Source organism: Anser cygnoides, chromosome 2 (genome assembly GCF_040182565.1).
Source record: "Anser cygnoides isolate HZ-2024a breed goose chromosome 2, Taihu_goose_T2T_genome, whole genome shotgun sequence".
In the NCBI taxonomy this organism is placed as follows: domain Eukaryota; kingdom Metazoa; phylum Chordata; class Aves; order Anseriformes; family Anatidae; genus Anser; species Anser cygnoides.
Window position 1 is genome coordinate 93,003,836 of NC_089874.1, and position 12,474 is coordinate 93,016,309.

A 12,474-nucleotide genomic window follows, 5' to 3' on the forward strand; every position below is an offset into this window, starting at 1 on the left:
ATAAAGAGAATCTTTTATATTCACCACTCTCACAACAGCAGAAATCACAACTGTTCAGTAAATGTTTAAGGGAAGAAGTCTGAAATGTGCAAGAGGAAACATTTGCACGTAATCTTGTCATTAAATAGTATAATTCTGTCGCAAGATACTGCTAATGCTAGAGGTTTAGAAAAGAGAACAAACAAAAACACACACAAAAATAGCTTTTAAAAACGAGGCCGGGCTGATTTGTGGAGGCCATGTCCACCTGCTGACATAAAATATTGTGCGCCCTGTATGTCTGTGCGCTGTGTAAATGAAAGGGGCTGATAGGCTTGGGTTGCCTTGTGCCTCATTCGTGCTTATTTATATATTTATTGATTTCACTGTACAAAGTGATGATGTATTCTGTCATTTACAGAGACGACCCCTAACTGTTTTCTCTTGCTACACCCCACAGCCCCTCCCTAGGACGCCGCGCTGAGCCCTCCCGCCCCTTGGCGGCCGCGCCCCACCGGCCTGCCGCCGCCCTCCCCCTCCCGCTCCCGCTCCCGCCACCGCCTCGGCGCGGCCGGAAGTGAGGGCAGGAGGAGACGGGGGGCGGCACCGGGCGGCTCGGGGGCCGCCGCCATTTTGTCAGCGCCGCCGGGCCGCGGGGCCGGGCCGGGCTGGGCCGGGGCTGGGGCTAGGGCTGGGGCCGGGGCCGGGGCTCGGCTCAGCCGGCTCCTCCCCCGCCGGGGCGGAGCGGCGGGGCCCGAGGGCGGCGGGGCCGTGCCGGGTGAGGGGTTAGGCGGCGGCGGCGCCCGGCATGTCGGCGTTCTCGGAGGCGGCGCTGGAGCGGAAGCTGTCGGAGCTGAGCAACTCTCAGCAGAGCGTGCAGACGCTGAGCCTGTGGCTCATCCACCACCGCAAGCACTCGGCGCTCATCGTCAGCGTGTGGGAGCGGGAGCTGCGCAAAGGTGAGACCGGCCGCCGCGGGCCGCGGCCTTCCCCCAGGCAGGGCCGGGCAGAGGGCCCTGGGCACGGCAGCCACCGGGGAGGGTGAAGCCCCGGCTGCCGGCTCCGTGGGGGCGTCGCCTCGCTCTTTTTTTTTTTTTTTTATCTGCTCCTCTCTTGGGATCCGTCCCGGCTCCCCTCAGGCCCTCGGTGAGGGGCTGGGGGCCTGGCGTGACCCCCTTCGCCGCGGAAATGGACACAGGTTTTTTTTCTCTTTATTCTAATAACGGTGGTCAGGCTTCTTCAGAGAAAGCTGCCTTTTAGGCAGTGCCTCTCGTCATCCGTAACATTGGTACCTGCTAGCTGCTGCCTGGCACAGTGGCTTTGTCCATTTATGCAGGCTGCTGTTCTGCATACTTTAAGGGATGAACAATTCAGTGAATCCCGAATGGTGTCTTTACAGTTCTTACCAAGTCATTAACACCAATGTTAGCCTAATAAAGATGTGTGTTCCTTTACCTATATTCAATATTTGATGTTGAGCGTGCGTACTTAGATTCTTATGTGACTTTCCTTTTAACAGGAAAGAACTTAGCAGCACTGTTTTGGGGTTGAAAGGCAGAAATGGCATGTGAAGGTTTATCTGACCTGACTGGAAAATAACTTGATCATAAGTTGACACATTTAAGTATAAGTAAATAACCTGCTGGAACTCTGCCTTGCTCTGGAAAATATCACCAGAGCAGAGCTTCCAGTAGCTCCCTTTGGATCCCCACTATTATATGGATTTTTAATGGGAAAAGTAGATGGTAGGTTTTCAGGTAAAGAGGAAAAATAGAGCGAAGTCATTACAGAACCTATGAAAGAGAACCCACGATTTTAGTTCTGAAGAACTAAGAAGAGTGTTTGACCTGCAGAAATGATATGTAGAAGAATACAAAGGGTATGGCTGGATCATAATTACTTCTTGTTTAGAACCCCTAACTTCATAACAAACTGAACCACCCTTAAAATAAAAATCTTGAGCATGAAACAATACTGAACTTTGGAGTATGTAACATGGAAACCGATTCCTATAAACTCTGTAGGTTTTCAAATGGCTATTGTATTTTTATTTAAAATAGGCTTTTTGCACAAAATGCTTTTTTTTTTTTTTTGGAATTTTTCAGGCCCAAGTTAAATGTTTTTCTTTCTCTAGAAGAAGGAATGTCATGTTACAGGATGTCTTAATCCATAAATTGAATTATTTGAATCTGTTACAAATGAATTCCAGAAAAGGAATACATATTTGCTGGCATATTTGATCTTATGAAATAAGCATTTTCAGTGTATGGTTGTTAGCAAGTTTTTTTTCCCCATGTTCTGAGATCAATGAATGTGTCTGCCATTTGTGTCTGAAATGTCTGGTATTCCTGGGGGTTCTAGACAAACAGTTTGATTGTCTGGGGTTCTGAATGATATCAGAAAGGTGTTTTAAACTATTTGGCAGTCAGCTAGAGGTTTGGTTGCTTGTATTGATAACATGCACAATTCCAGTTCATAATAATCTATAATATCAACTCTCAATTCTGAACTTCAGTATTGGCATAATTTGAGTAATTGGGGAAATGAAATGCTTGAAACATAGGCTAAATGTTTGGAGATGGCATTAAGAGGCAGCGATAATGATCATCTTAAAGAAGAGCATTCCCATGAGTTCATTTCTCAGCTTTCAAGGTTTGTCTTCCACCTTTAAGCCTGTTTTGAGGATGTAGTTCAGGAGCTGCGGATAAGCATAGCTGCTGTAATTGTCTTTATCTTCCATTTGTTGAACTGTCTTTCAGCTTTTGCTGCTTCAAAGTACAGTTTTTCTGGTGACCTCTTTGGAAGTCAGCCTTCGAGGGTATGTGGAGAGCATGCGATAATCCAGCTCTGGTAGGAGAAAGTTAGCTGCTTTCAAGGTCCTGATAGTCTTCTGTGCTTTTAGGCCGTATGTGAAGCGTTTTTTCACATGTTCCTCTACCACATCATCTGAAGCTGGCATGGCCAAGATACTTAAAATGTATTTTAATTTTCCACCTCTGATAGTAGTACTTAAGCTTCATAAATGTTAGCTTACATGTACCCAGTACTAATTTTTGCAAATTGCAGCACAGAATTTTAAGAGAGTCTCAAGTCACTGTGTGTGTATTCTAAGCAGACGGCATGTGGAAGATGAGAAGGAAAACCAGCATGTTGTGCTAAAGTGACTTGCATGTTACACCATGAAGTAGAGTGCTGGCAATGAGGCCATAACTAGACTAAGTTTAATGCTCCTGATTGTCTACTCTCCAAGCCAGAGATACATGACTTCTGTCCTATCTGAGAGGAAAATGTTCTCCATTTGGGGAATATGGACAGAAAAAATTTTGGTTTTGTCTGCTGCTATTGCTACTGAGTGTTGTTCTGGAACTGTATGTTTCCTTTCTGGAGTTTTTCATTTAGTTTGATCACCTTTTTTTGTTACTCTCTTCTCCGGACCTTCCTTTCAGGCTAGTGGAGGGCTTTGCTATAACATTACGTAGTTGACTGAGTTGAACAGAATACAGCATGATACTGAGTATTTCTGGATGCTTTCATTTTTGGTAAAAGTTCTCTTGTTTCAGATCAGACTGCACAAACTTTTCTAAGATTACTTTAGATATTCATGAAAACAAGTGCTAGGATCATAATTCTTTTGTTCTGAAGTGTTTGGTTCTGATTCTTCCACTTTCAAAATAGTCATTGCCTTTATGTCATCTTGTATTAGAGACAAAGAGGTAGCGTACCTAAAATGCGTACAATACAGGCAATATAGATGTTGGGCAGTGTAAAATCATATTCACCGTCTGTCTACTTGGATAATTAGTTGCCTTCAGGTCCTGTATTAGGGTATTTATCTTTACTGATCATCAGCTGCATATGCCTTCATGTACAGGTTTTACACCGCTGAACATAGAGTGATTCTCTTGGTAAACTCCTGCACTTAGATGTAAACTCAGAGAATGGGCAAAACTTTAACATCTTTGGTGTAACTCAGAGGAGTTAGGGAACACTGGAGTTGGGTAACTGAATCCCAGTGTTGCTCTGGTTGTATCATACACGACAGTTGATGCAACTGGTTACTGAGTATGCATTCCATGCGTCTTCACTAATACTGCAATAACTTTTGTATGAAGTTCTTTAAAATACTGGCAAGTATAATTCATATGGTCATTCTTAAAAAAAATAAATAAATAATGGAGTAATGTATTCTAGAATCAACTGTTTTCTCAAAATATTGAGAGCTCTGGATTGTTCAGAGACTCCTAGTAATCTTCACAAAAAAAGTGTAAGGAAGGGACATCATCATCAAATTACAGATCATAGAAGAAATTATACATTTTCAGGGCCTGAGTGTAGAGGAGGACATGCTGTTTAATGACTGACCTCAAATACTTGCTAATGAAAGATCGACTTAGTAACTGCACTGCTGTGGTGAAGCTCGGTGCCTTTGCCTGAGATACTAAGTATTCCCGATTCTGCATCTGTGCAAGACTACTCAGGTGTCACCCCAGGTACCCCACGTTTTGGTGTATGTAGTGGTGTTTGTTTGTTTCCATTTATGCAGGGTACTGACTATCTATTGCTATGATTAATGGAGAATAGATCCTGTAGGTCATCGATCTTTTGTTTGTTGTGGAATGATGATAAAAGATGCACCGAATGCGTTTAACTTAAATTACAACTATAGTGATATAACAAAGATTTTTCCTGTTTTGACAGATTAGCAGAGGTCTTCAGTGACAAGAGAACAGCTTGTTTTCTGCTCTGCTGGTGGTTAAATATTTGTTGCTTTTTTGGTGACAGTTTCATGTGCTGTGCGGGTGCTGGAAATCTAACAAAACCAGTAATTAGTTTCTAAATAGATGAGTTCCCTGATGGAAAGCGGGTGCTGGCGCAAAGGAGACTGAGGACAGTACTGCAAGCGTAGGCCACTGCCTGTGTTAGTACTGGCTGGTTTATGCTGATCGTGAATCTGCATTATTTTGAATTTCATAATTGATTTGTGAAATAAATATTTTGGTGAGGAGGATGCTCTTTCAATACTGCATTTGTACTATGTCTTACTAACATAATCTGTCATTGCAGTTTGAATTTCTGTTCTAGAAAAAATGGGAGGTTTTTTTTTTTGGTACTTGGCAGCTGCATGATTGTTTCATTGTAACTGATGTGGGTTAACTTTAGTGATAATATTGCCACATCATCGAATTATTTTTATGGAGACCATTTGACTAAGGGCTAGGGAGAATTTTGTAAAGGCTTTGCAAATGTTTCCAGTGAGGAGAAAGATCCTGCTTCACCTGTATTTCAGATGAAATGTAACACTTGAAGTAAAATAGTTAATTACTTAACTAATCAGTAAGCTTATGGCTTCTAAGTGGTACTAATTAATTAACCAAAATGTGAATACTACAGTCAATCTCCAAATGCAACTGGTGGGCCTGTTAAAAACCTTTTCATGTTGTGTCCATAAAGAGATTGTTTTGCAGGGAGTTTCTTAACAAGGTAGCACGTTTATACAGTCATTGTTTTAAGCCTGCAGCAACTGAGTGGCTTCTTTTTAAAAAAAAAAAAAAAAAAAAAAAAAAAAAACAACCACTTATGAGCATTAAGAGGCTCTTCTGAGATGGAGACTGACTTTTTTTGTATTTGCAAATTAGATATGTTCTCTTGCATCCATCTGTTGCTCCTGGATTTCAGGATTCTTTGCACCTGCAGGTTTTGTTTTGTCTGTTTTTGTGGTGGTTTATTTTTGGGCTTGTGGTTTATTTATTTTTGTGTGTGTTTTTTTTTAATGAAAATGTCAGTGCCATAATTCAAAGCATCAGCCTTCCAGGGTGAGTAGTAAGTGCTTGTTCAGGAGGCTCTGTCTGATACTCATTGTAGTGGGTTAAAAATATGTTCTGTTTAGAGTGGGGGAAATCAAGCGTTTGATTTAATATCTTGAGTAATATGGTGTTTTTTATTTCAGGCTCCAGTTAGTTGTATTTCATACCTCCTTTACCTGTCAGCTCTTTTTCTGTTAGCTTTTCCGTGTCCAGTTATCACTCAGAATTTACATCCTAGTGATTTCTTAATAGATCTGTCATGTGGTGTCTTTAATTTCACATTCAGGTACCTGTTTCCTGAGACATTGACATAGCATTTTAGGGATAAATCAGTCTCAGAAACTGATGCTGAAACCCCATGTAAACACCTGATTTCTTGTTTTGGCTGTCAACTCTGTCACCACCTGTGTCACACTGTTCTTTGTCTTCACTGCAAAGCTTATCCAGGTTCGCAGAGTCAGTGTGTATCCTCTTTGAGACAGCTACAATAATGTAAGTACATTTGTGCCAGTACATAGGGATGTATTTTTAGCACTTGACTGTCATTTAACCTGCTGTTCCAGTTTATTCTGCTCAAGCTCTTTTTTTGGTATGTGTTGAAGTCATTCAGTGGTAGAAGAAGCAAATATTTTTTGCTTATTTGTAATTTTTTGTTTTCTTTTTTGTCTACAGCTGCTGTAGTGTTTGGGCCTTCACTCATTCTAGTTGATGGCATTGATGCAGTGCATTTTTCTGAAGCTTGTGGTTGTGGCAGTTGTTTGATGCTACAGAAAATTGTAAGATAAAAGATCTTGGTAGGCAGATTGAGAGGGTCTAGTGATACTGAAACTGTATTTGAAAGTTGTGCTGGATTACTCTGAGAGTCAGTCAGCTGCTTTGGTGCCGGGCCACAGCTGAAAGTGATGGAAATACTTTGCCCTGCAGATGTGAAGTGTATTTCAGGAAACAGGTTGCTGATTTTAAAGTGGTTGTTTTCTGTAGTAGGTAGTGTAGTTTTTCTTCCAAGAGAGGGAATCTTTCACTATTGATGGTTGTAAGGTTGCTTTACTTAATAGTGGCATTGTGTCATTGGTTAATGTGGTAGGCTTAAGAAAATAAACAGATTTTTGCTTTATTTAAAAAAAAATGATTTCTGATCATAGTGTACTGATTTTCACCGTTTAGTAGGTGGTATTGAGGAGGTAAATAAGATACTTAAGATGGTGGTGCTTGTGGGAATCCAAACGAAGTTTCTCTTTGCAAAAAGGTTCAGAGATCAACCAGAAGCAAATGTTCAAGGTGAATACAAATTGTTGAGTTAGAAAACCATATTTGTAACATATGCTTTATAAAATGACCTGTGTTCATGAGCAACAGATTGCCAATGTAAGAAGCTTTCACATGTTTGGATGTGTAATCCAACCTGGCTAGTTGAATCCCTAATGTAAGTGTTGAAGAATACAGTGTTCAAATCTCTATACGTTTGTGACTGTACCATTGTTGTCCTAGTACCTGTGCCTGCCTGGCTTTCATCATTCTGGTTCAGAATACATAAGTTCAGTGATTATTTTTTTTCCCCTATCCTAAAACTGTTGTTGATTCATATCCATCTTTTCAATGTGCTAGACCAGGTAACGCCTGAAAGGAATTAGTTTGATTCCTGTAGTCAAGTGATTCAAGATACACTGTGTGCTGCAGGAAGCTTCTGCAGAGTAATTAGGATGGTTTACTTGGTTTGTGACCATCTTTCTTGGATCGCTGTGCTAATTGGATGCTAGTGGCCTCTTTCGCAGCAGTGGCTGTATGCTGTGTTCCCTTCCACTGTTAGCTTCCAAACCCAAAGTCAGGTTGCCTGGACCATCAAACCTTGAACACGTTGTGTAGATAATCTCCTTGCCCTCTTTGATAAAGAAGCACAGGAGTTCTCAAACCTTGGTAAAATTCAACACGAGAATTAGATTGTGTGATGTTGAATACTTGATCTAACTTTTTCATGACAGAAAGTTAATGAATTTTTGGATTGTACAATGGCACTTTTATGGATAATCTTATCTCTGGATTGTCTTTTCGGATGGTAGCCTCAAGTTACTCTTTACAGAAGTACTTGCAGTCATGTCACCAGAAATCATGCACTGAATCAGCTTGCATGAATGCTTGGTTAGTGTGAAGGGTCAGTGATACTGTGCTCAAGTTTCAGTGCTGCTTTGTTTAGATAACATTGGGACTTGTAATGAAAAGCTTGAAAGCTTGCCAGGTTTGTACAAAGATGTCACATAACTTACAGGTATGAAGCATGTTATGGCCCAGGAGATGTCTCACGGGTTTTGGGGGAAGTGCTGACACTCATACTCTGCTGCTTGTAGACTAACCTAATTAAAAAAAAAAAAGAGTCAAATTCTTACCTAAATCCATATTAGGGAACTTAAAAAAAAAAAAAAAAAAAAAGTGTTTAGAGCTGGTAACTGATGCGGGGTTTTAACCTATTGATGCTCATTTTCACAAAACCTGTTGTTCAATATGACTTGCATTTGAGGTCTGTTGATGCAGGAGAGCCAGCCTGTAGATATTTAAAGCCTGAGTTAACATTTTTCAGGTGGGTCAATAGTCTATTCACTTGTAGTGGGATGTAAGTGAAATCCCTTGTTGCTTGCATGTCTTCTGAAGTTTCTTGCACACCTGGGAAGGTAAATGTTCATGGATATGCTGGAAAGAGTCCAATGGAGGGCCACCAAGGTGATCACAGGACTGGAACGGCTCTCCCATGAGGAAAGGCTGAGAGAGTTGAGACTGCTCAGCCTGGAGAAGAGGAGGCTCAGAGTATCCTATCAATGTCCATACGTTCTGAAATGCTGCCAAGAAGGCAGAGTCAGGCTAGGCTCCTTTCAGTGGTGCCCACTGTCAGGGCAAGATGCAGTGGGCACGAACTGGAACACGGGAGGTTTCTTTTCGAATATCAGGAAGCTCTCCTGTACTGTGCAGGTGATGGAGCACTGACACAGGTTGCTGAGAGGCTGTGGAGTCTCCTTCTCTGGAGATATTCAAAAGCTGTCTGGACACAATCCTATGCAGTGTGCTTTAGGAGGCCCTGCTTGAGCAGGGGATTGGACCAGATGGCCTCCAGAGCTCCCTGCCACCCTCAGCCATTCTGTGAGTGTGTGAAACATCCCTCAGCCCTAGGGAAGAGGTGTGCAGCAGCATGAAACTAAAAGGCCTGTTTCTTGTAACCTCCATGGGAGCTCAGTTTCCAGTGCCAGGAGGTAACTTGGAGAAGAAAAGCCTGGGTGATTATGCTGGCTTTGATTGCCAGAGTTAACCTCAGTGAAATGACTAGCTTCCTGCATTACCAGGTACAGTCCTTCCCTGGCTACTAGAGTTTCTTGCACTAATGTGGTGGTGGCTCTTGGGAATTAGAGTTCTGTAAGTATTGTGAACTCAAGCATACAATTTCAGGGTATCTATGTTGGACTGGAAGAGAACCAGGAATGCCCAGGTCAGGTAAAAAATGTGCTCCCAAGAGGCATAGATTTCCAAAAGCTACAACTTGGTAGTGAGGATGCAAAGTCAGACACAATAGATGCCTGACTGTCCTAGTTGCAGGTGAAATACCATGAATTACTGCAGAGTATTCAGTGCAGTTTAAATGTCAGATACGTTTTTGGAACAGACTTGGTTTCAGTTGCCAGGTGCTGACCCCAGTTAGTGTCATTTTGGATGCTTTAAGAGGAATCTTCTTATTATGGCCCTTAGACCAGCCAGCGCGGTGGAGCTGGTAAAATATTTCAGAATCTAGTGGTTCTGGGAGCTGCTTTGGTGACTGTGGATGTGGGTAAATAGTAAATTTGAGACAAGCAGAAAAGTGATGTGAACACTGCACAGAGCTTTCGAAAACCTGAGTCAGTCCAACATGGATACTTTCTTAGCAATTTTCTGTTTGCAGCCGGCACTGTTAGTGTACTGGTGACACTGCCTGCCAGCTGGCTGCTTCTAACACAGTGCTCTGGCAGTACCTACACCTTTCAGATCCTCCTTTAGCCTAAGATCATACATAATTTGCTTTCAATTTCTATTGACAGTGCTTTTCTAATAACCTTGCCCAGCACTGAGGACACTTCTTTTTGCTTAAATTGTCTGACTGCTGTGTGATCCATCTTGGTGTTCTGACATATATCAAAGCCCAGGGCTGGAAAGTTGGTGCCACTGCTGCTGAAGAGAGATGCTTTAAACAGAATTTTTCAGAATAGGTCTGGAATTGAGCTTTGTATTTCAGGTTCAGTAGTTAATTTGCAGTCCTAGTAGCAATAGGACACCTTGGGGTTCTTTTTCAGTTCAGAGTTGCCAACCTCGTTTGCTAAAGGTTATGTTGCTCTGGAGTCTCATGCGTAAGGTAGAATGGTAGGAGGCCAGTATGTGACTCCTGAAGACTTGTGAAGTGAAAAGGAACACTTCTTGAAGGTAGGCATAATATTTAACTTTGGAATTTTGTGCAGAGTATTCTTAAAGCAGGAAGAATTAAAATATACCCTGCAATATTTTTATGAATATAAAGGCAGTATATTAGTTGAATTTCTGACCAAAGTCAGAGATGACTTAGGTGTTTTAAGGATTTTCTTGGTTCATTAAATGCATCTTTGGTACCGTTAAGGAGCAGGAGGAGGCTGAAAAGGTAATGTTAGTGGAAACAAGCTTGAAAGTGACTTTCTCAGTTTTAGCGTGCTTTTTCCAAATGTTATTTGTTGATCTCTTTATTGTAGTGAATAGACAAAATCTGGGCTTTGTGGGAATCGGTATCACCTGACTTGGTGACACTGCATACATCTCCAGTCTTTAGTGACTCAGCTGATCTGTTTCCTTGATGGAAGCATGAAAGTTGAGATCCATCATAAGTGAGTTACATCACTGAGGACTAAAACATGACTCCCATGAGGGGGACAGGCAAGCACCTAACAGACCACCCAGTGTGTGGTTCAGAGCATGTAGTACAGGGAGCTGTCTACTTTACTGGAATTGGAGTCCTAATTCTGGGCTCCTTTGAGAAACTGGGGGAAGCAGGGTCAGGTCTGCTGAGAGGTCTGGTCTGGTTCATTTTGGTGCAGCCATAAGACAAGCTGTTTTCTCAGATTCCTGTTTTTAAATAATTCAGACCTTTCTGTGTTAGATCTGAGTTACCTGAAGCATGGGTAGGAGATGTGTTGCTATATTATTAATCAGTTTTTAAAACGGAAATCAGGTAGCATACATTTATAAAATCTACATTTTAATTTAGGGAGATTTTGACCTAAATAAATTAATTTGCTGAGTGCTGATGTGTAGTGACTTGCCTGATTGGAGGAAGCTTTTAATAGATCCACCTGTGTCTAGCAATTCCAAACTAGTTTCTCTTTGCCACTTGTTAGTTTGCCTCGATTCTAAAAGATGGGTGCATTTTTACTTTTAATACAGCTGTTTTTCACTTTGTCCAGACTTCTGTTAACTTCTTGGATATGTCTGTCCAAGATGAATTCAATATTCCAAGTAGAAGTTCTTTAGAGGATTCTTTCTGTAGTGCAAAATGAATATTCAGAAACACTACTTTAGAGTGGAAATATCTCAACATTGAGCGGGTGTGTGTGTAAAGGAGCGTCATCCTCTCGTACGTTTAAGAGATGGGAGTGGAAATGAACAAAATGAAATAATTTGGGGAACTGAGTACAAGTTTAGGATAATAATAATACAAATTCCTAGACTGGTTTTACCACGGTGCTCCTTTCTCTGAGAGGATAGAAAATAATAAGTCTTTTCATTCAAGAGAAACTTCTTTTTCAAGTGAGAGCATACATACTGAGGCTGTGTGGTTATTGCATATATTGAAGATTTTTCTAGTATTAACACAAGATGAGAAGAGTTACAATAAGAGCTGCAGCTCTGTGAAATTCATAGACTAATGAAGACTAGATGAAGTGTGAATGGCAATTTAAAATTTCTGAGTAGGAATGCAGAATACAATTTCAAAAATAACCTATAAGGTGGAAACTTTAATTATATTGCAAATTGATGGGATTGGGTTAAAATGCTTTAGATGCTTGAAGAAGAGAACTACAGCAAAGTGATTTTTGAAAATGTATTTCCTGGTGCCAGCTGCAGGCACATGAATGTTTTAGTGATTGGGCAATGAGGTGTGTAACAAAGTGGCATGGAGAGATTGATTAGAAATAGACCGTTTGGTTTGCTCAAATCTGAGGAGTTACGTCAGAGTAAAATTCAAACCAAAAGGGCGAGGTTCTTCACGTAAATGACAGCAGACCTGTGAAGCTCCTTGTTAGAGGACTTTGTGGGAGTAAGAAACTTATGTAGACTCAAAGAGACGCTGAAATACTTGGAACAAATCCATGAAGGTTTCCAAATAAGTCAGTCATATCATGCTCAGAAAAACATCTGAAAGAAAGTATGAAGAATACTTGGGGATATCATGTTTTTATATAATTGCTTTCAAAGACGGGGCTAGAGGGAACTTGTTTCAGCTTATGAAGGAGGAAGAATCTGAGCAAAGAGTTACAGCAGAAGAGAGGGAAAAGCCACTGTACAGCTTTAAATACAAAATTAAAGCGAAATATAAGTGGTAATGAAAATAAGAAAAACATATTTAATTCGTCTTTTGCATTTACAGTAGATATGGAAAATGGTGTTATTTGGAAGAACTTACATTTCTAATTATTCTGGTTTGTTCTTTTTTATT

General features: G+C 41.1%; 1 protein-coding gene across 3 annotated transcripts in view; it reads left to right on the plus strand.

The window, feature by feature from the left end:
- Window positions 1-657: 657 nt before the first annotated feature.
- Window positions 658-12,474, plus strand: part of RPRD1A (regulation of nuclear pre-mRNA domain containing 1A) — a 43,008-nt gene continuing 31,191 nt past the window's right edge. For 2 of the 3 annotated variants that reach the window (XM_048077476.2, XM_048077477.2), the window contains exon 1: window positions 658-938. In XM_048077476.2, the coding sequence (XP_047933433.2) occupies window positions 788-938 (151 nt within the window). In that variant the 5' untranslated portion in view covers window positions 658-787. The remainder of the gene's footprint in view (window positions 939-12,474) is intronic. The other variant, XM_048077475.2, reaches the window with a different exon arrangement.